The sequence below is a fragment of the Pterocles gutturalis genome, unplaced genomic scaffold, assembly GCF_000699245.1.
Source record: "Pterocles gutturalis isolate BGI_N339 unplaced genomic scaffold, ASM69924v1 scaffold22022, whole genome shotgun sequence".
In the NCBI taxonomy this organism is placed as follows: Eukaryota; Metazoa; Chordata; class Aves; order Pterocliformes; family Pteroclidae; genus Pterocles; species Pterocles gutturalis.
In genome coordinates this window covers 14651-36597 of record NW_010110876.1, presented here as the reverse complement: position 1 = coordinate 36597, position 21947 = coordinate 14651, and the positions used below count along the sequence as shown (strand labels likewise).

The window sequence follows — 21947 nt, the reverse complement described above, 5'->3', positions numbered from 1 at the left end:
AGTGTTTTGAATATTGTCTTATTGCTTCTTGTTGGTACTTGATGCAGCTTTCCCAGAGCTGCCGAGAAATGACTCAACGTGCTGACTCTAACTGTAAAATAGTACAAGATACAGCAGAGAGAGCTAAATCTTCATTGTCAAAAATCATCCGAAGTGCATGCAACGAAAGCTGGTCAACATGGGCAGCAGAAGATGACTGTTTATTTAACACTGCTAGCTGCTCAACCACTTGCCTTTCCAGGCATAAGCATCCCATCCAGTTCAGCACCGGTGAGGAGACACGCTCTAGCCACAAAACCCAAGGTATTTACAATGGAAGTTAAACAATCCAGGTATTTTAAGTCTGGGCTGAGGACTAGGTGGTCACAGCAGGACTTGCATTATTCTCAGGTCATTTCCAAGCAATAGATTCACTCAGTCTTCATGCTGCGACAATAAACAACATTTACTCATTGAGGATTTTTAGGATCAGCATGGGAAGGAATATATGTTCACTCACTGGAACTGGGCTCACACAAGGAATTAGGTCCCAGGTTGTTGATTACCTTTGGCAATAAGCCAAAAAAGGTCTGCACAATCTCAAAGGACAAAAAAAGACTAGAAAACAGAAATCTAAAGGGACAAGACTGTTTTTAAAAGGCACATAAGTTATATGAATGGCTCCCGATTGATCCAGTCTGAAGGGTTTATTTTTCTAAACAGGAATCGGTGTTTCCTCCATAAAAATCATAGTTATCTGGCTGTGACAAGCTATCAGGACAACAAGAACTTGTTCACTTTTCAGCATCCGACTCACATCTTAAGTACAAGTTATTTATAGCAGTTTGCAGAGACAAAAGTCATGATTTTGTCATAATCAATGAAAATCACAGCAGTGTGACCTCCACGCTGTCCTACAGAAACAGACCTCTCCTTCCATGCTGCTCTGAGACCTGAACCATCCACAAAAGGCAAGGTTACTTGCAGTGGCATCTCATCCCTAACTGAGCCTATAACAGCACAAATCAAAAAACAACAGGCTATAACCAAGCTTCCAGTCCACAGCTCTTGTTTAATCCAGGATCGGCAAACTTCAAAATAGGTATTTTTAAGGTGTAATTCTCATCAGAGATCATTTAATGTGCTATTCTTCATTAGTAGTTGTTATATTAAATAAAGATCATACTGAGATTTAAGGCATAAACCCTGAAATGGATTTTTTTTAGCCTATTTAGTTATTTAACTCCATGTTATACTAGTGTTCATATACTACCTTTCTAATCTAAAACTAGGCTGCTTTAAAAGCCATTCTGCTTTCTGGAGGGTAGCTTATTTTGTATACAGACAGAAAAGCATTATGATTTTTTTTCTTCTGCCATGATTCACTACCTAATGCTGTTTAAAAAATAACCCCTCCCCTGAAAATGAAGCTATCTTATTATCTGTATTGTACTAGTTACCCAGTATTTCTTAACTACAGAAGTCCTGAAAATGCAAAGTACAACGGCTTATTTCAAAATACTGACTTTTCTCCACTTTGGAAAGTAGTTGGGCTTTATGTGCTATGTAGTAAGAAGTCGGGTTTGTTTCAAACAAAAGCTCACTGCAGTTCAGTGAGCAAGTGCTTTGTTTGCTACAGCTTTCTGCATGAAACACTTTCCTCATCCTTGATGCCTGCTGATCCTCTGTTCTCCCAAATCTTCCTGATAAAAAATGTGTATTGAACCTTCCTCTTTATTTCTCACTCTCCAGTTTATTATTATTTATATGTAAAGGAGGCACTCTTTATCAGGGAGTGTAGTGGTAGGATGAGGGGTAGTGGTTTTAAGCTGGAAGAGGGTAGATTTAGATTAGATATTAGGAAGAAATTCTTTACTGTGAGGGTGCTGAGGCACTGGAACAGGTTGCCCAGAGAAGCTGTGGATGCCCCATCCCTGGAGGTGTTCAAGGCCAGGCTGGATGAGGCTTTGAGCAACCTGGTCTAGTGGGAGGTGTCCCTGCCCATGGCAGGGGGGGTGGACCCGGGTGATCTTTAAGCTCTTGCCAACCCAAACCATTCTATGATTCTATGATATGTCTGTCGCATGTTGTGCCAGTATTTTTCATGCAGGCAGAAACATAATCTCCAGGTGTTCTCTCTGCTACTAATTCCTCATAGAAAGAAGTTAGATTTTAGAAGTTTGATCTTCAGCTTAGCCTGGCCTGAAGATTGTGTAGTTCGAACTCACAGAGAGTGCAACGCAACTGGAAACATGAGGGCATGAAAAAATAATGGAGGATTTAAAAAGTAACTCTTACAGCAAATTCCATCTTTTAATAAAAAAAGCATGTGTGAAACAAACTATTAGTTAAATTAGTCATCCTTGCATCTGGGGATTTAAAGAGCTAAGTCTACATACAAATAAAACCTGGCATTTATGGAGAATAGGTTCTTTCCTCTGTCTGGCTGAAGCATATTACTTATACGGAAAAATGGGTTTAATCTTCAGAGGAGTAGCTGATGCAAGTCCAGAAGGAACCAGAAGGCAGATCTACATCTTCCACCTGTTCTGGGTGATAGCTTATTTCAGGCTTCTCCATGCAAGTCCAAGTTCCGCTTGTTGTAAAGAAGTCCCACTAACAGTCTCATGGAGATGGTGGCGTGCTGAAGCCACTGTAATTGATTAGTACCATCCAAAGAAGACATGCATGGAGAGAAAATCTATGGCTCTGCCAACTCTTGCATTACTTTCTTGACATGCCTAAGGTAAATTATTACCGCATTAAACCTTCAATGTAAACAAAAGCACCCTAGCTCTTAAAGAAGTAAGAAACAAGAACGTGAAAATGCCAATAGACTTTCCATAAAAGCTGAAGACAGCAGAAGGCAAATAAAAACAGGGTCTTTTTTAGATCTAAATAATTTCTATCTTACAGTCTGACTTTGGTAGTTCATGGTTGCAATTATGAATCCGCCAGGGTCAAGATCTACCAGTTTTTATACTGATGGCCCAAGGCTCCAGAGTACCATGGAAAGAGGACTGCAGTGTTCTGATGCTGCAAGAATCCAGTTGGGGTTTTTTTTTCTGATTAATGAAGATAACTAAAATTAAACTTGAAATTAAAAGTGGTTAACAATACTTGGTATTGAAAGGCTAAAGAAATTACCAGAAGCAACACCAAACAAATAGAAAGAGAAGAGGACCCAACTTTTAACCTTCATGGAAGCACTCATTTGTCTGAAGAAGATGCAGCTTTATAACTAATTTTATCCCTAAAAATGCTATCAAAATGATTTCCATCTAACTGTACAGTACAATTATTTCAGATTCTTTACTTTAAATGAGTTGAGAACATTTCAAAACCTCATGTATCCCAGTGACCAACGTTTCTGAGAAAAGCCTGTCTTTCCAAGAAACTCTGCCTGTCCTTTCCTGAAAGGGGTGCAGAAATCTCCACGCCCTTCCTTCCCTCATGTAACAGCAAAATAAAGTAACACTCTTATGAAGCTCATTACTATTATGGAAATAAAGGAAACAGCAGAACAGAAGGAAATATAAAACACAGCCAAGAGCTTGTCGCAGGTGGCACCATGAGTATTACATGACCCATGTAGGTCTTCAAAGCTTGCCATTTTGGAGGTTTTGTGAAAGAAACAGTGCTGGCTCATCACCGCACTGGAAGCGGGAACAAGTTAATGATGATGGGATGTCAGCCTCATCACTTACAGAGGGAAAGCTCTCGTTTTCCCTGCAGTACACGCCCGGGGGCTGTGGCAGCTAGCGGCGTCACCCACCTGTTTTCCTCTTCCAGGTCCGCGAGGATTCTCTCCAGTTCCCCTCTTTCCTCACTCTCCAGAGAAATTAGGATCTGGGCAGGGCTTCGGGGCTGGCTCAGGGGGGACTCCTGGTTCAGACTTTGGCAGTAGTGCTGGATTAACAAGTGTTCATCGTCTCTGGAAAACAGATGACAGAACAGGCTGTTCTCTTCTTTGTCTTTAACTTCGCAAGGCGTGTGAGGAGATGATTCACTCCCAGTCTCTCATTTCTTACTAAGAGATTTGCTGAACTCTTCCTAACCAACAGCAATGTACCTTAAAGCAAAATCTGCTGAACTGTCTCACTGAGTCTCTAATAATCTTCCTTCTCTGCTGAGTCCACCTCTCTTCCCCTCTGCTTCTCAGATACTTAAAGCTGAGTTTTACTACAGTTGACAACTGCAGCTTTCCTCTTTTGCCTAACTTCAATTAGGAATTTGCTTGAGAAAAAAATCCATTTTCCTGCTGCCTGATCTGTGTTGCACAAGGGTCATTCAAGCAAAGGCAAGGCATTTGTTTTTAGACCTACAAACTGTCCTTATTTAATAAAGGTGTCCTCTATTTGGCTATTTTTCTCTATAAAATTGTAAATGGGGTGAAATAAAATTATTGCCTTAATCTAATGAAATTACACTATTTTTCACTGAGGGCTTTTTTTTTTTTATTATTTTTTGAACAAATAATGTACACTGTCAGAATACAAATATATTCTATTTAATACTTATGATCTCTTTTCTTATTTCTGTTACCCCTTAAGCTGTCCAGCATTTGAAACAGAAACATCTCTGGAAGAGAAAAGCAAATCCAGTACTGAAGACCTTGACCACCTCCCAGAATTAAATGGGTGTTTTAGGTGATGAGGAGATGCATCCAGGCCCTAAACTGCACAGTTAACACACTAGCACTAACTGTGAGAAACCATGGTAGATTTCTATTGACACCATAAGTCAAGGACAGAAAAATTACACTGCTGTTGGGAATCTTGTTTTTCTGGTAGTACTTACTTATAGCAAAATAATTGTCTAGTTTTTTTTCTGTTACATTTGTAATCCAGAATTTAATGGGCATTTTGAATAGCTGTTATTGTACAAAAATTAGAATTTTGTTTCCATTTTTTTCCTGAAAATGTTACTGATGCTATTTTATAGACTGCAGGAGTGCGAGAGCAACATAGAGCACATTGACATGAGTTCATAAAAGGGAAATAGTAATTTTGCACAACATGCATCCTTTCCTTTTTTAAACAAAATTTTAAAGGCTTCCCAGTTCCTAAATTTATACTTTTCACAAAACACTTCAACTGTGATTTCCTTCAACCAACTGCTTTGCATTTATAAATATCCTTACGCATCTTAAGTGAGTGAACAATGAAAAAGTCACATAACTACTGCAATATGTCACTTTGAAAGACATACTCTTTTCATGTGATTTTTCATCCTGCACATATTTTGTATACATAATTGCAATGACACTACATATAAAAATGTTTTGTGGCACATAAACATATTATCTCTTTATTTCCCTCCTTCCATGTCTCCATCTATTGCTCTAACGGCAATTATAAGCCAGATAATCCAAAACCCGTAAGAATGTCACCAAGTAATACTTAAGCATAACCTGACAAACAAAACTGAAAGAATTACAGTTGTGAATTCATGGTGAGGTTTGATTTTGCTGCAATTTATATCTGGATCACATTTATTCCAAAATTCAGAATGTACAGGTTTATTCTCACTTTAATAATACAAACTGAGTAACAAACTGGACCATTAGTGATTAATTTATGAAATGAATCATATTAATACAACTTTTAATTAACCAAAGAATGAACTGAACAGTAAGACCAAAGCATAATACGAAAGATACTCCTTAGGTCAGATTTTGTGACTAAGGACGCAGAAATATTACAGTGAGGACAATGGGAAATTCCATATATAATAGCATTACTACTATCCATAACAATACAAAATTGACATACAACTTGGAAACAACGTTTTCATTAACTGCATGAAACTATACTGACACTGTGTATGTATTAGTTTTGAGGTGTCATTTTAAATTTCTCTTTTTTGAACCAATATATTAAAATAATGTACTTGGTTGTATAGGGGATCTTTCTTTCAAAGTTGGTAGGTAACAATCCCACCAAGTCAAAAGAGAAACTATTTTGAAACAAAGTGCTTTATTATTATCCAAGAACATCTCACAGGCTCACACCAACCTTATAAAATACTAATGATTTGGAATCTCAATTTAAGTGAATAAATACTGGACAGAGTACTGTGCTTTAAAGGAACACTACAAATTTAATAAAAATAAGAACGTGTATGAATGTTCAAAAAAATCCACCCCTTAAACTGTAGCAAGAATGAGATTATGTAGAATAAAAAAAAAAAAACTTTCAGAAAAGTTGGTATTTGAGTTTTTTCATGTTTGATTGATTTAGAATCTGTGCTATGGCTTCTCCTACGTAGTTAATTAACTCAGACCAAACTTTCAAACACGACAATGACTTACATGCTTCTGTCCTGTTTCCAGAAACATTACTCACAGTTTTCTAGTTTTATGCCCTTTCATTCAGAGAATAAACAAGATCACGAAAGCAATGAGATAGGAAAAATACATTATCCTGTCAGAAAACCACAAAAAGGTCTCGGTGTGACATTAGATGGAACTACTTTTTAAAAATTAAAACTTATATTTATGAATTTACATTTAAAGTAGTACAATGAATGCTTGTCAGTGACCTGTCCAACTTAAAAGTTTACTACTTCTAATATTTCACAGTGAGGATGAGTCCCTCCTGGCTTACACTTGCAATGTATCTCATGTATTTGTAGACCAAAGATTTCTGTTTAGCCCCACTAAGCTTTTGAATTACACTTTGCCCACAACATTTTCTAGGTTACAGCAATTTAACCATGATTAAGCTTGCAATTCAGTTAGAAGGGTTATCTTTTTATCTATGTCCTTAAAACACATAAGATAATGAGCATTTTTTTTTTCCAAGTAATATGAGAACTATTTGCTGAAGAAATCGGTAATTTTTTGGAAGAAATTAGTAATTTTAATTTTGAAAGTATCAATCATTTGTTGCACAAATTTGGTATTAAGCTATAAGCCATAAATCTAGATCCTATAATACAAATTGAAACAACATGAGTTCATCATGAAATTGAACCAGATGTGGCACATGGCCATGCAAATTCAGCACTACAGAAATTTCATTACAAGTTATTAACCTTCACAAGAAAACACGTCAACAATACTAAAACAGCCTACTTACATGCTCTCATTAGGTGAAATACTGTCATTTAGATAAGAACCATTGGTGTTCTCCATTTCTGCCAGCCTGTGGAAAAATAAACAAGACTCATTAAAATCAATTATGTTTTCCAGAAATTGTATTTGCTCTAACATTCCTGAAAGAATTAAAGAGCGTAATGTTTTCAATGAATTTGAAACTCAAATTAATTTACACTCACTGCTGATTACCAAAAAGTTTTGCAATAAGCTATCATAAAGGATTGTTTATTTTTTTACAATGACCTGGCTAAACTCACTTCTAAGTTTTCAGCCCTTTCTCTGAGGTTATATTCCACTCCTCATGATTAATTAATTCCACAATCAAAGAAAGGCCATAGGATGCCAGGGGATTACACAAATTGCTTTGTACCTGGCAATATCATCATCAGAACTGTAACAATCAGTCATTTCTCGTTGGTTTTCAACACTCAGCCCCTCCTAAACATCCTGCATAGTTCAGAAATACCTCTCCTGCAAGTGATTTTGGGGGAGAGAAAGAGGAGGCTGGAATAACTTTTTCATTACCTCAGCCCTTGCAAATTTGCTCACCTGGTGGAAAAACGTATTCATATTTGTGCAATGAACCCACTTTTTGATTTTTAAGAGCAGTATGAAAGCAGACAAGTGAACTAAAGCAGTGGTACACTACTATTTTAATCCTCCAAATCAAGGAAAAATCTAATTTGTGGTATTCCACGAGGTGAATTACTTAACATTAAAACAGCACTTGAGATTCACATAAAGTTTGGAGGTTTCTGCTCTTCTGATTTGTACAATTACACCAGGGTCCCTATTACAAACAAAACCCTATGAAGAATCATAGAATCACTGAATGGTTTGCATTGGAAGGGACCTTTAAAGGTCATCTAGTTCCAACCCCCCTGCCATGGGCAGGGGCACCTCCCACTAGACCAGGTTGCTCAAAGCCTCATCCAACCTGGCCTTGAATGTTTCCAGGGATGGGGCATCTACCACCTCTGGGCAACCTCTTCCAGTGTTTCATCACCCTCATCGTAAAAAATTTCTTCCTTGTATCTAGTCTGAATCTATCCTCTTTTAGCTTAAAACCATTACCCCTTGTCCTATTGCTAAAGGCCTCATTAGAAAGTTGGTAACCTGAGTGCACAGCTTAATGAAGACCCCACAGGACCTAAAGGCCACTTCTGACCACACAGATGCTCTGGCATGCAAGTTAGTTGACAGGCTGGTTAGTAGCAATCATGGGTGATGCTCTCCATCCTAGAGCCTGCAAAGCAAAACCCCAAACCCTGTGTTTCTTTAAGAAGTGCTCAGGTAGCAGCTAGCCTTTGGGATATATTTTTTAAAAATGATTGTTTAGAAAAAGATCTGCCTAATGTCCAGCTGGTCTCATACCTGCTAGCATAATGTTCAATGCGTGAATGAGTATCATCATGTGAAAGCTGAGGGGACGAGGCAGGCCTATAAGGCAGAAAACACTGATTAATCACAAACAATACCCCTTTATAAGTAAAAAGACACTTAGCTATGCCTATACCCTCACATCTCTATGCCTTATGCTTACACTATGTTTTATAAACAGCAAGTTATAACTCCATGTGCTGCGCATACCTCCTCAAGCCATTGCTCCAACATTTTGTGGTACCACACTGAGGATTTTGACCATTTTGCAATCCGTGTGTTGAACTGACTCTTCTTCACGCCAATACCCAAAGAGCCCTTTTCCAAAGCATTTATGGATGAGCTTTCTCCCCAGTTTTCCCTTCACACCTGCCTCCTTCATGGGTAATTCTGCTTCATGTGCAGCCCTGTGCCAGCCGCAAAAGCCCTGCTGGGAACCTCTCCTCTGCCTCCTGCCCTGCTCTAGCAGCTGCTTCCAGCATATCCCACCCAAAAGAGCCTGTAAGGACTACTCGACAAGCAACTAGAAATAAATACAAGAAACATAAAATGTCTGAAATGAGCCCTTAATAATACGCTGTAGACACTGATGATTCTACCTAGCAACTTTCCAGAGTTGCAATCTGAACTGTAGATCAGTGCGTTATATAGGACACCGTCAACTATTTTGGGTTTTCTGCCTGACAAATTAGATGGTATGAGGTCCTCTTCACTTTTTTTGTTGATGAAAACAATTCATGGGACTTTTCTCATGAAACAGAGTATTGTTTCTTACAGCCTCAACTCTGGAAAACATCACAATTGAATTATGCTGCCTATGCAGTTCCGAGAGCACCCTTTACTGCTGTGGGGGATTTTGCCATCTACACGTATCAGGAGGTGCTGGAATAATAAAAAATGATGCAGCTTCCCAAATTGTATGGTAATTTTGTATTTTAGCTAAATTTCAACTTCTCTTTATTCCATCTCTTGCTGTCTCTCCTTCTGGAACTCCTGACTGAGGAAGGACTTTCCCTTCATTTTAAATTGTTGGATACTGTGTTTCAGGCTGGGTCTGCCCAACTGGAATTGCACTGCATTGCAAGAGCAGATAAGTTTTTCATTTTCACGTTATAAACCAAAACTATAATAATCTTGTGGTTCATAAAGCTCCCATGTTAGAAGTTTGATAATCCTGCAGTGAATCTGCTAGATTGGTCACCTTCCAGTTTTCTAACTGGTCTGTAAAGGGCTCTAGAAAATTCTGAATTAAGAGAGCTGAAAGTCATCACATTAGTCATCATCATCATTGACCACAAAATTCATCATCATTAATGTCTCTTCTCACAGAACTGCAAAGTTTTTCTCTTTTAAGACATTACAGGCCAAGTATCCTGAATCTCATTTTGTCTGAAATGAGCTTTGGCCTCTGACTGTACTTTTACCCATCACATGTTCAAACATTACCATAGAATACCAGAGGATAAATACTCAGTTCACAGAGTTCCTCAGTACAGCAGAGATTTATGCGAATGGGCACTTACTCCTCTGCAACTTGATACTCTATTTTGTGTGAGAACATCGATGCTAAAGGGAAGGGAGGGGAAAAGAATGCAATTTATCTAGAGCAGTGGATTACAGAGCAAGATAACAGTTTTCTGATAAATTTATGCTATCCCCATTTGTTTATTTGTTTGACATACAGTAGATGTTAAGTTGGTCTAAGATGCTACTATCAATGAAAGAAGAGGTCTTGGTTTCAATGCACACACAAATGTTGCTGCCAATACCATGCGCAGACTAGGCAATCTGTTTTAAAAGCAGCTTTAGTTTTGAGCTAGATCGTTCTCCCAGTCCCTGTTACCTTGGCATTGCACATGTATTTGTACCAGTACAAAGGCACGGGCAGCCCCTGGCAAGGATGAACTGGGCAATGAGGAGAACTGACATCCCTTTTGGCAGCAGTGCAAGGCAAAAGATGGGCCTGACTGCATGATGGCATACTTGCTGCCATGAAACCAAGCTTCACCTTCAGAAGTGAACAAGGTGTGTACTATAAACGTACTTTAAAGAAAACACAGTGTTGTTTAACTTGTTGAAGCTGGTTTTGCCATTTGTCAACTGCAGGCAGGGGATGAAACCTACATTTCTAGGTTTTTCTCCACTTCAGAACATACTACAATGGAGATCTACCTCAAACAGTTTTTAAAAAGCTTGCTTACGAAAGCAATCCTGTTAAGAAGCACTGCAGTCCTCTTCTTGAATTCAGCTGCTCAGAAGTATGCTTTTGCCAGTATCTGAGCCAGCTTGAGAATGACTGTGCTGCATTGCAGGCTGTTGTGTAGACACCATCTTAGATGACCATCTGCGCTAGAGCTCACCGTCCCTCCTTTCTGAGCACACATACTCAGCCCACCTAATCAGTTTGAACAGTCGGCAAGAAGGCTGAGAGACATAGCCAATATTTAGCCAAGATAACCATCCCAGTGCTCCACAGCTGCATTGATTAAGCTGGGGTCTGCAGGAACAGCCTGGGAAATTCCAGGTAACTCAAGTGGTGACTGAGTGGCACATAACCACCTCCTGCAACTCCCTGCACTCCCAGAGACCTGGCTGGCAGAACAAGAGCACTTTTCTTTCTGTTCAGCATTTCAGTTAATGCTTCTTGAATGTGTAGAATCAAGTAAATTATATTTATGCCACTGACAGCCCACAGTCCAAGTAAAAAAGCACATCTCTCACAAAAAGTGTGAGCTGTCCCTTTAATGCCTGGCAAGCGGAATATCTCTGCAAAGTACTGGATAATAAGCGGAATCACCAGCTTCTAACAAATAAAATATATACATATGTATTTATACACAGTTCCAGGTATACCCCATGTTGATGTCAGGATAGTACCAGCATGGCTGAACACTGCCAGTTTATGCTATTTTGGAGGACTTTGCATATTACCAGAAAACTGGCATGAAAGCACCAGAAAAAGTCAAGATCTCAGAAAACATAGGAAAGTTTTATGATAGCCAGAATAAGAGATTTGACTCTCAAAGTTGGAATCAGGTCCCTAACTGAGAAACAGCTTTAAACCAGGGTAGCTCAGTAACTTGTGGTGTAAGCCTGGTAGTCCAGAATGAAGGAAAGGAACAAAGTTGGCAGAACAAAATTAAGAGCAATTCTTTCCAGCCACTATTCATTTCTTAATTTTCTGTTTTCTTGTCAGACCAGACAAAAGGATTGTGCTCAGGAAGATACCTGAATTGGTCTGATAAAAGGTGCAACCTCTCCATACAAATCCTGCTTCTCAGTATTTCTCAAGTTTTCTTAAGTATTGCATGCAAGGTAAACTCCCTATACTATACGACACCAAACCTTTGGTGTGAAGCTATTGGTGTAGGCATTACATGATGTTATTACTGTAAGTAACTAGAATTAAGCATGTTATGTCAGCTTAATTTCATGTTATGTCAGACAAAGCAATGGCATTCCATATTATCCAAGCTTTATTTAAATGTTACTTTTAACTCTTCAATTGTTTTAAAGGGTAATAAATACAGATCCACATTGAGTATATAGTATGCTGTAATCATCACCAGCTGCATTTATAAACAAAAAGTGTATCCTGAAGTTCAAAGCCCCTCTTTTTAAGTCTGGCTCTAGCCTTCTGAAGTTTTATGTGGGTAAATCCTCAAACATATGAGGTTTCCAGTACTAGATGTGTTTCTTGGTTGCTTAAATTTCTGAGAGTACTTCACTTAACTTCCCAATACTTCATGCTCCAAATGAAAATTATAAATCAATATTCCAATATATACATTTCACTATTGTTTATTCTAACAAAAATTCAATGAAGGTGCAAGCCATATACATTTCAGCATATAGAAATATATAAAATTCTATTTATTAGTTTCTCATTAGTTATCAATATGTGAATAAAAATAATTCTTATTTAACATTATTCTAAATCATCCATGTAACACTAGTAGTAGCAAATGCCACAATGGTAGTTATATATATCTTTAGTTTATGGTGAGGGTATTACTACAACAGTAAGACAATGCACGTGCAGGAATGATGCAAGAATGAAAATCCATTTCACAGCTGAAAAATCCTGCTTTTTTAACTGCTGAAAAAAATACAGTAAACATTTCCCCATTTCAACTTGCCTTCACAAATCTTACTGCATCTAAAAAGCTATAAGAAAATGACCAGGGAGCTTTGGATTAATTACGGCACACAAATGTGCATGGTTGCACATAAAACCAAATTATAGCTTTATCTACAGAGCACTGTCATTCCTGAAACTGAATTAGATCTATCAAGTTCAATTTCTATCTTTCAAAAAGCATTAGTATACATTCAGAGGGATCAACACTTATTCAGAAACACAAGCTTTTGAATGACAAACTTTCATAAGCATTAGTAGGACTGCACCAAAATCCCTGTTAATTCAATGAAAATACATACTCCAGAAAGAGTATACAGTGCACAATCCACGACTGCTGGAAATGCCTGGATTTATCCCATTCTACTCATTTGGCATCAAAAGATTCCTTCAGAGAGTGCACCAAATAAAATAATCATAAAGAAAGAAGGAAACGAATTTATGTAAAACTAAACAAAGAAACAAACAAACAAAAAAAAAAAGTGAGGGAACGCAGCAGCAGTAGCAGCAGCAGCACACTTCAGCAAAAGTACTCACGCAGAATCTACTGGCCAGAAGTTGATCAGAGTAACAGGACTGCAAGACAAAAAATGAGGAGGTGAAGAGAGAGGCAGAAGAAACTCAGCAGCAAAATAATTACAGAAAGGTTTAAACAAACAAAAAAAAAATCACAACTAAAAAACAGAAATCCAACAGAGCAACATGAATGTCTGTGAAGAGCAACCAACCAAAAAGTGAGAAAAAAACTGAAATCTAAAATTAAAAAAGAGAAAGAGAGCGAGAACAAGCTGCATACAATTGCCATTAAACAACCGATTAAACTTGTAAAAAAAAACCAAAGAGAACTGGGTTAACTCATGGCTTTCTCCATGTGCATCATTATTGCTTTTTTTTTTTTTCTCCATAAAGGCATCAAAGCCATTTAATAAGACTAAATTTATAGGGTGAGAAAAGAAGAAATCAGCTGGAAAGCTTGAAAACACAGTAGCCTAATTAAAAAAATAAAACCACTGAAAGATACCCACTTGGAGGCAGATAAAAATTTAATGAAGAGATCATTAGTCTCCAAATTGCCATATCAAACTTAGAAGTTTATAAGCTGTCAGTAAGACGGTAAGTATTTTTCTTTTACTAACTCAAGTTGAAGTTCCTGTATAAGGCCAGGTAAAAACAGGTAGAGGCAATGGCAACTGGAATCCCAGCTTGTGTCTTCCTGCCAGCCAAGGTTAACAGAAATGAAAGAAATAAAGAGGCTTTATGCATTTAGGAAGTGAAGGGAGTTGGCACCAGCTGGGGAGCTCAAAGAGCATACCAAATGAACTGCTACTTAAACGCTTTAGAGCTACTCACGTTTCCATGTTGTCTCCCTCCAAGACAGTTTGCACAGGCAGGTAGCCCATTCGTGGGTGCTTTGCAAAATATCTTTTTGTTCGAAATTTGTTTTTTAGTACCTTGGCAAAGTCACGGACGTCTTCTCCTGAAGTTGTCTGAAAGCCAGAAATCACAATGAAATCATCTTTCATTACGTTATTACGGTTTTTGGTTGCCTCTTCCTTTGCTGGGTCACTTGGAAAAGCTGTGGCCACACCAAGCAGAGCTGCCAACAGCTTGACCTCTGGAACCGCAAACTTTATTTATTTATCACCATCCCCTTACAATGGCACAGCTGGTGGGGAGGAAGGAGGAAAAGAAGCTCCAAAAACCCCTGACAGGCTCATGCCTTGTCTCAGGTGATCTCAAGAGGACAAGCAATATTCAGACAGGAATTTGTCATTTCCTCATCTGGCTCAGGACTCCCTTCTTCCTTTGTGTTCAGCACTAAAATGGATGTAATGGAGGATACACAGCCAGTCCGTGTGTCCAGCTAGCTGCTTCACTGGCTGGATCCTGACTCTTAGTGCATGCTTGTCATCTACCTCTCATGGACTTGTCAGTCTATGAAAGTCAGACCTGTATTCTCGGTACGTTTTCTTTCGAGTTTCTCTTCTCAGCCTCCTCTGCCATTAATATTTTGATCAAAGTTTTGATCAAAGAGAAACAAAAAGCAGGTGAGAGCTGCTGAAAGCTCTTAGATCAGTTATTTCTTCTTGAGCCTGTTTAATCTGAAGCTAGCAGGCATTTAAGATCAATACCCTGAAGAGAGTACAATTTGCACAAAGTTTTCTACTCCCTTGCCTGCAGTCGGCTTTCCTTGCTGCTGTAGAGACCAGCAGAGGAGCACAAAGTGGAATTAAGTTTCCTAAAGACCAGAATGTGCCAGGAAGAGTTCAAAGGATGTCTGCAGGGAAGATGCAAGACTTCTTGTGAGCCTGATTAAGAGTCAGGCGATTTTCTGAAGAATTTTAATGGAAGACTTTGGTTACTTTAGTCAGGCTGCACTCCCTTCTCTGCACCTCACAGAGACACTCGACACTGAAATACTGCTCTTCTACAGTAAATTAAGTTCTTCCTGACCCACATAACGATATTACTTCTCCAGTGTATCTAATTGAAGGAAAGAAATGAGGGAAAAGTTAATCTTTCTGACATTTTTTAACGAGTTCTATGCCTTCTATTTAGAGAGGTGCTGGGACCTATCAGCTAAGCCAAGCTTCACTGAGCTGCTGAAACACAGGTGTATATATTTTTAATGATTGCCCAGGTAGAAAAATTAAGGATGCTGTCCCTGAAAAACAACCTGCAGAAGGACTGAAATGCATTAATAGAAAGGACAAATATTATCCCTGTACTGATGACACCTACAACCTTCATACATGAGCTGGAGAGAATTTGGCTGTCTTTCTGGTCAGTCTGTATGGTAGGAAAATTTGGTGTGAGCAATGACTGGCAGACAAGTGACACAGCAGCACCTACAAGCCAGGACAGCAGCAGTTTCTTGAATTTTCAATAAACTGAGATAATGCTCGATAATATTGCTTCCTCAATAAATCATAAGTAAAGATATTTTGGGAAAGGGAGAGATTAAGTATGCCCAGACCACCCAGAGAGACTTCAGAAAGGGGACTGACGGAGGTGGCGTCGCACACCCCAGCGGGAGGGAACTCCCTCTGCCAAATGCCATCTGCAATGCCTGCTAGGAGAGCTCCTCACAAGGACGGCATCAGGAGAGCACACAGAGCACATCTGCTGGGCACAGAGAAAAACTTGTAATATTTAGTCTCGGTATAAATGGATTAAGCACAGCTTTCTGTTCAGTTTGTTCACCTGTGTCATTTATAACCATTTATTCCTGCTTTGTCAAATTTCAGTGTTGTAACACTTTCCATTGCATTTGACTGTAATTTGGACTAAAGTGTTTTCAGGCATTATTAACAATAAAACATTCACCACTTTGACCTTCCTGGGACTGTTACCCCACCTTGCTCCCCTGAACCTTCTGCACGCCAACCAAACAGTAAAACAGTGTGTTTGCACAGAAACATCCTGATCTAGCTGGTAGCACAAGAATCCCAAGAAGAAAATACATCTGCCACTGACAACTAGAAGCACCAGGTACCTCTCATACCATCCAATTTCCATTTAAAGAATGTTCAAGGAGCACAAGAAAGGCAAAGAAAATGTGACTATTATGTGGACAAGATGATAGACTGAGGCTATTTTCAGCGAAACCTTCTGATTTATTCCACAGATGTTTTATTCCACATGATTTTCAGAGTAAAATAATACAACACAAAATTCTCAACAGAACTGGTTTATGAGGAAGACAGTGGAGTTTCAGAATCCCAGCTCTCTTAAATCAAAGCAATACATAGGCAGCTTGTCTGAGCATTTTCCAAAACCAAAACTATTTCACGACATAAGGAGAACTTTACCACCCTCTGACTTTTCCCACTTTAGTTTAAGAAAGTGCCTTGCCAAGCCCCCACGCCAGACCTCAGCCCCAATTGTGAACACCAGCTGCAGAAAGGTATCTTGGTCAGACATGCTTCCTTCTAACAAGGTTTTTTTTTATGCTGGTGTGTCACCGTTTGTTAGACCCAAACAGAAAAATTATCCTACATTTAAAACCCAGTCTAGAAGTTTCTCTATTTGAAACCTCTTTAAAAGCCACTTCTTGAACAATAAATCGAGCTGTGTTGCTTTCAGGAATAATTGCTGCAATTTTTCTGTCTAAATGAAAATTAGGGAACCTGCCCTTATTCTGCCTCAACCTTTTGCAGAGAGGAAAAGTTATCACATCCCTCAGCCATTTAGCATGAGCTCTCAAATTCCCCCTACGCAGAATTAAAAGATTGCAGTGCTCCAGAATTTCCTGGAAGTAAGAGGGAAGGGGAATAAAAATATCAAAACACTTCATTGTACATATCTAGCTACTGCAAAGATGTATCAAAGAATGAATCACATGCCCGCTGTCTGCCAAAATGCATTTTAAAGTACGAGATTTGTGTGGAGGAAGAGGAAAAAATGCTCTGCCACCTGCAAACCCCTTTTCATCATTTATTTAGAAAACAATTACATACTAGACATGATAGCTTCATTGGATGTCTTGTTCAGTCACACAGTACCTGGGTTTATTTTTTCAATAGCAGCAACACAAAAAAAGGTAAGGGCTTGCTGTGTGTCACATTCACTTATTTTTTTTTTTTTAACTGAGTTAATCCTTCTCTAATTCAACTGGCTGCTGGTGCAGCCAGGCACGGCACATTAGCATGGGCTGCTGGAGTTCAGGATTCACAAAAAAATGTACTGGCTGTGAATGGTTCTTTATTCTGATCCAGCAATCTGGATGTGGTTGCAAGCTTTCTGTACACCACCATATTCGCCTGTTAGTAATCTGTATTTTTAGGGAGAACAGAAACCTGCTGGACCTCGGGTTGCAATGAGCTGCTACAGGCTGCGGGGCTGTCTCACAATCCTTTTTTATTTCTCTCTCCTCAAAACACATCTTATGAACAGGTTAAGAAAACAGTAGCAAGATATTAGCTCTGTGCACCGTTCACAAATCTCCCATGTCACTTATTAGCAAGATTAAGAGCGGCAAACTGCAAAACAAAGACACAGCCAACTCAGCAAGGAGATATTCAGCTGCAGCTGGAAGGAATGCTCTAATGCGGCTGGTTGGTCGCTTGCTCACTCACTCGCTCTGCCTACTACTCAGATCATGAGCATGTGCTCTAGGAATGCCTGCGATGGAGAAGGCTGTTCAGACCTGCCCAGGCAGCACCAGCATTTCCCTCTGCCTTGTACAGCAGCTCAGGCACATTGCCCTTTCCAGTAACCCCAACCCTTGGGGGACGATGCTGAAAAGCAGCAGCTGACGAATACTGACAAAAAGCTAGCCAACGCACCTTAGTTGCCCTTGCAGAGATTCAGATTAAATACTACCATTTAAATGCTACAGGAAATGTTGATAATGTAAATAAATATCCATAAATTAAAACTAACAAAATACTGGTTTTGCTCTACTATAATATTTTAGGGGAATATTTTTTCCTCTCTTTCCTGAGTTTCTAAGATAAGCTGAGAGTCTTTTATTTTGGCCCTGCCTTTTTGTTTGGATGAAAACAGAAAGACCACATAATTTTATGAGGCTAGCCTGTAATTTTGATGCTTTATTTTCACCATTTATATCTGACTAGCAATTGAAAGTATAAGACCAGGGACCATCCCATCAAGCTAGGAAATGATAACCGGAGAGCACACTGCTTCAAGACCACCACAAACAATAGCAAAGGCAGATGAAATCTCAGTCATGCTGCATCACGGAAGGACAACTTGTGAGCTCCTCTGATCTGTGCCTTTCTACCCTGGTCATGAGTGGCAAAAAAAAAAAAAAAAAAGAAAAAGAAAAAAGAAAAAAAGGAGCACACTGTGAGTAATATGGCACTTCCTTACTTCCTTTGCCAGCTGTCTGGTATTAAAGAAATGTTTACACAAAAACGATCCTTTTGAGAGCTGCGAAACAAGCTCTCACTGCACCACCAGTGTAGCACATCTGCACTGTGCTGCACTGAAGACCTCACCTTCCAGTCTTCAGAAATTAAATCGAACTTGCTCCTCTTGAGAACTTACCTGGTATTTTATATCATCAAGTGATCATCCAATACAAAGGTACTACTAAATAGTGAAGAACTTAAAAATGCAATCTTAGTGTTGTGGGGAAAACACCTTGCTGAGGAAAGGAAGAAAAATCTCACTCTCATACGGAGAAAACATTGTGACCTAAAATAAGTATTTGCACAAATCACAGGCTTCTTGCTGGATCCATATAGTGTCCAATGGCACTGAACACAGAACTAGTCATTAGCACACAATAATATATTACAAACAACGAACTTCAATTTACTTCAGACCATTGGAGTATCCTTTACTAAGCATCAGAAACTGCTGGCATATATAGTATACAAAAGGTGATTTAATTACAGGGGGAGAAAGAAAAGCCACCCAAATACTCCATTACCTTGCACATAGGAAATGAAGTTTTTCCTTTCTACATAAGTAGGGACAGTAAGGGTCAGTAAAACAGCTACTTACTGGTGTGCAGTACTCCACCATGGGATAGTGCATTTTATGACCTTTTGCAACACGGCCAGAGAAGAAGCAACTTTGGCAGATGTCATAGTTAAAGTGCTTTAAACTTCTGTACCTAAAAGAGGAGGAAAAAAAAAAAAAAAAACCAACACGGTTTCAGAGCTTGGTATGTGAATGCTTCCTATCAGCTTGTCTTCTGGATTAGTAAATTCTCTTCCCTGAGACATCTCACAGTGTGCAATGCCAGGCAATCCTCCTCCGCAAACTGAAGGACAGCTATTGCTGCCTAGATGTTTATCAAAGATCTGAATCTTCAAAAAACTTTCTAACACTGAGAAACAGCAAAGATTTCTACAATATCATTCTTTTGTAACATATGAAAGACACCACCAAGCTTTTTGTTTCTATAATGCTAATTTCACTTCTTTTGGTCTGCATCGTGACTCCTAACACAGAATGTCCCGACGAAGTACAACTGTAATGTCCTCCTCAACAAATCATTCCAGCAAACTCCTAAGTGCTGCATACAAGGCAGGAATTTGTTTGTGTCCTTCCTAGCACCTCTATCAAAACAATTTTCCTGTATGGAATTTCATCCATGCAAAACTCCGAGTGCACTTTCAGGCCATTATTTAATCTCATCAGCTCTATGAGGCATCTAACTGTTCTATCTGCTACGCTGAAGTGCTTGAAAGAGCTGGAGGCATAAGGGTTGTCTTGTTCCAAATACGCGAAGCAGTTCAGTCACAATGACCTCAAAAGAACATTGTTTTACACCTACTGAGGCACACAGTATTAGCTTTCTAAAAGCCTCCCAATACAGTATCTTTTTGTCAAGTGTGTACACAGCGTCTCAATGACTTGCAAAGCCAGAGAAAAAAAATCTGCGACAGATTCAACTATCATGATAATAGATTTGTTATATAAATTTAAGAGCCAGATGAGATCAGACAAGTAAAATTGGATGCAAACAGAGAGCTCCAGTGTCCGCCTCCTGAGTTCTCGATGCTCACTACAGACTATCCATTCACTTGCCATCATTTGATTTTCCAAGTGCTGCATTTTTCAATTCTACTTGTCTTGGGCTGTTTATACAAAACCCTGCAATTCAGTAGTTTCATACGCCATATCTGGGCATGGGATTTGACTTTGTAGATGTGCTGAACTACTCACATCTCACCCCTAGCTCTTCCTCAGTAATGTTTATCATTTCCCAGATTAGATATTCAAGAAGAATAAAAGCAGCAGAAGAATAATTTAGATTATTAGAGGAACAGCCTCACTGAAGAAAAAATCAGATTCAAAACAAAGCGATATCTTCATTATTTCCCCTGTTTCCCAGTGCCTGCGAATCGCACAGGAGAAAGCACTGCCCCACTACAGGCATAAAAGCAACATTCATACTCTCCCAGGTTAGAGTGAAATGATGGCTTTTCTATGTGCTACTACTGCCTGCTGCTGTTGTCTATCTGGTTTTTAGAAACAAAATTACAGAAAGCTCTTTGTAAACAACATGGTACCATAGAAAGAAATGCCAAGGGTAAAGGAAGACTCTGCATAAAAAGGAAAGAAACCATGCAAAGCGGCTATTGCAAAGCAAAGTGATAAAACAAGTCTAGGCATAATTGAAAGTGAGTATTTACTTTGCCGCTAAGTGGATTCTCAACAGGCATACCAACACACAGCCATTTTACAACACAGTGACTTATTCATTGCCATAGTAACCATGGTGTTGATCCAGATGTTTAAATAGACCAGCAACATTTCCCTCAGTCCAGGTTAATGTTCCACCAACTCCATTCTTTCCCTGAGAAAGGCACATGTAACTTTACACGTCTGCAAATTGTAAAGGCACTTCCTTGCTTTGCTTCCTTGCTTTATACCACGACAGAAAGAAATTCATTAGGATACAATTCAGAAAATGTAACTGCAGGTATAGGACAGATGGAATGTAAACCAAATCATATTAGTTGTGCAATCTACCAGTACTTTGGTTGTGGCACAGGAGGACTGCAGGCAAGAGCAGGACACTGAGGAAGGGCCATATCTTAACTGATAGATGATTTTCGTTCTCTTCAACTCTCACATCGCTGTACCCAGTAGTCTAAGTGTGACTGCCTTGTGCCCTGTCACAATGATTTTTCTCCCTGAACAATCAAGCACGATTTGCCTGAAAACAAGCAGAGCTCTTGCTCCACCAAGCAGTAGTACACACAGAAAGGGAGAGAGCTTGTACCTGAATCCAATAATTGGACACTCCTTGCAGATGTTACACTTCGCTTGGTGTTTGGCGGTCTCAGCAGCAGCCACCCTGTGCAAGACGGGCAGCCACACCATGGACTGTGGTTCCAGCCTCATCCAGTCCAGGAAGAGGGCTGCTTCAATCTCTGGTTTGTTGTTGGCCTGTAACACAAGGGGAAGAAAGACAGGGGCTGAGCACAAGTGATCTTTCTACTACCAGCTAATTAATAGTTTAAGCCGTTCGCTTCCCGCCTATTCCTCATCTTTTCTCTCAATATACTCCAGCTTTTCCCCCAGTCCAGCCATTCATTTAAAAAAAATAAATCTCCAGGATCCTGCCTTCAAGCCAGGAACTGAACACTATTATTAACATTTCAAATCTCTCTTTCTCTTATTCCCTATTACAATAGGCAGCACTACACGTAATCTGTCACAGAGCAAATCATCCACTTACAGGATCACCTTTGATGCCTGATTTAATGTTTCCCATCTCTCTCATCTGTGCCTGCATAGCACTGCTTCTCACCCATTTTAAAACTAGTTTGTATTATCTAAGCCCTAAAAATTGCACATCTTTTGATCAAAATTTCTTTCTCTTTAACGTCCTTCATTATCATACTGACCTTTCTTCTAAAT

At 39.2% G+C, this 21947-nt stretch overlaps 1 protein-coding gene across 1 annotated transcript in view; it reads right to left on the bottom strand.

Moving 5' to 3' along the window:
* The window catches only part of DMD (dystrophin), a gene marked incomplete at its 5' end in the record, with an annotated part of 60942 nt that overhangs the window by 24698 nt on the left and 14297 nt on the right, over positions 1–21947 (bottom strand). The window contains 7 exons of the mRNA XM_010073569.1: positions 3755–3913; positions 7062–7127; positions 8456–8521; positions 13137–13175; positions 13950–14086; positions 19074–19185; positions 21307–21473. Coding sequence (XP_010071871.1) covers positions 3755–3913; positions 7062–7127; positions 8456–8521; positions 13137–13175; positions 13950–14086; positions 19074–19185; positions 21307–21473 — 746 coding nt within the window. The remainder of the gene's footprint in view (positions 1–3754; positions 3914–7061; positions 7128–8455; positions 8522–13136; positions 13176–13949; positions 14087–19073; positions 19186–21306; positions 21474–21947) is intronic.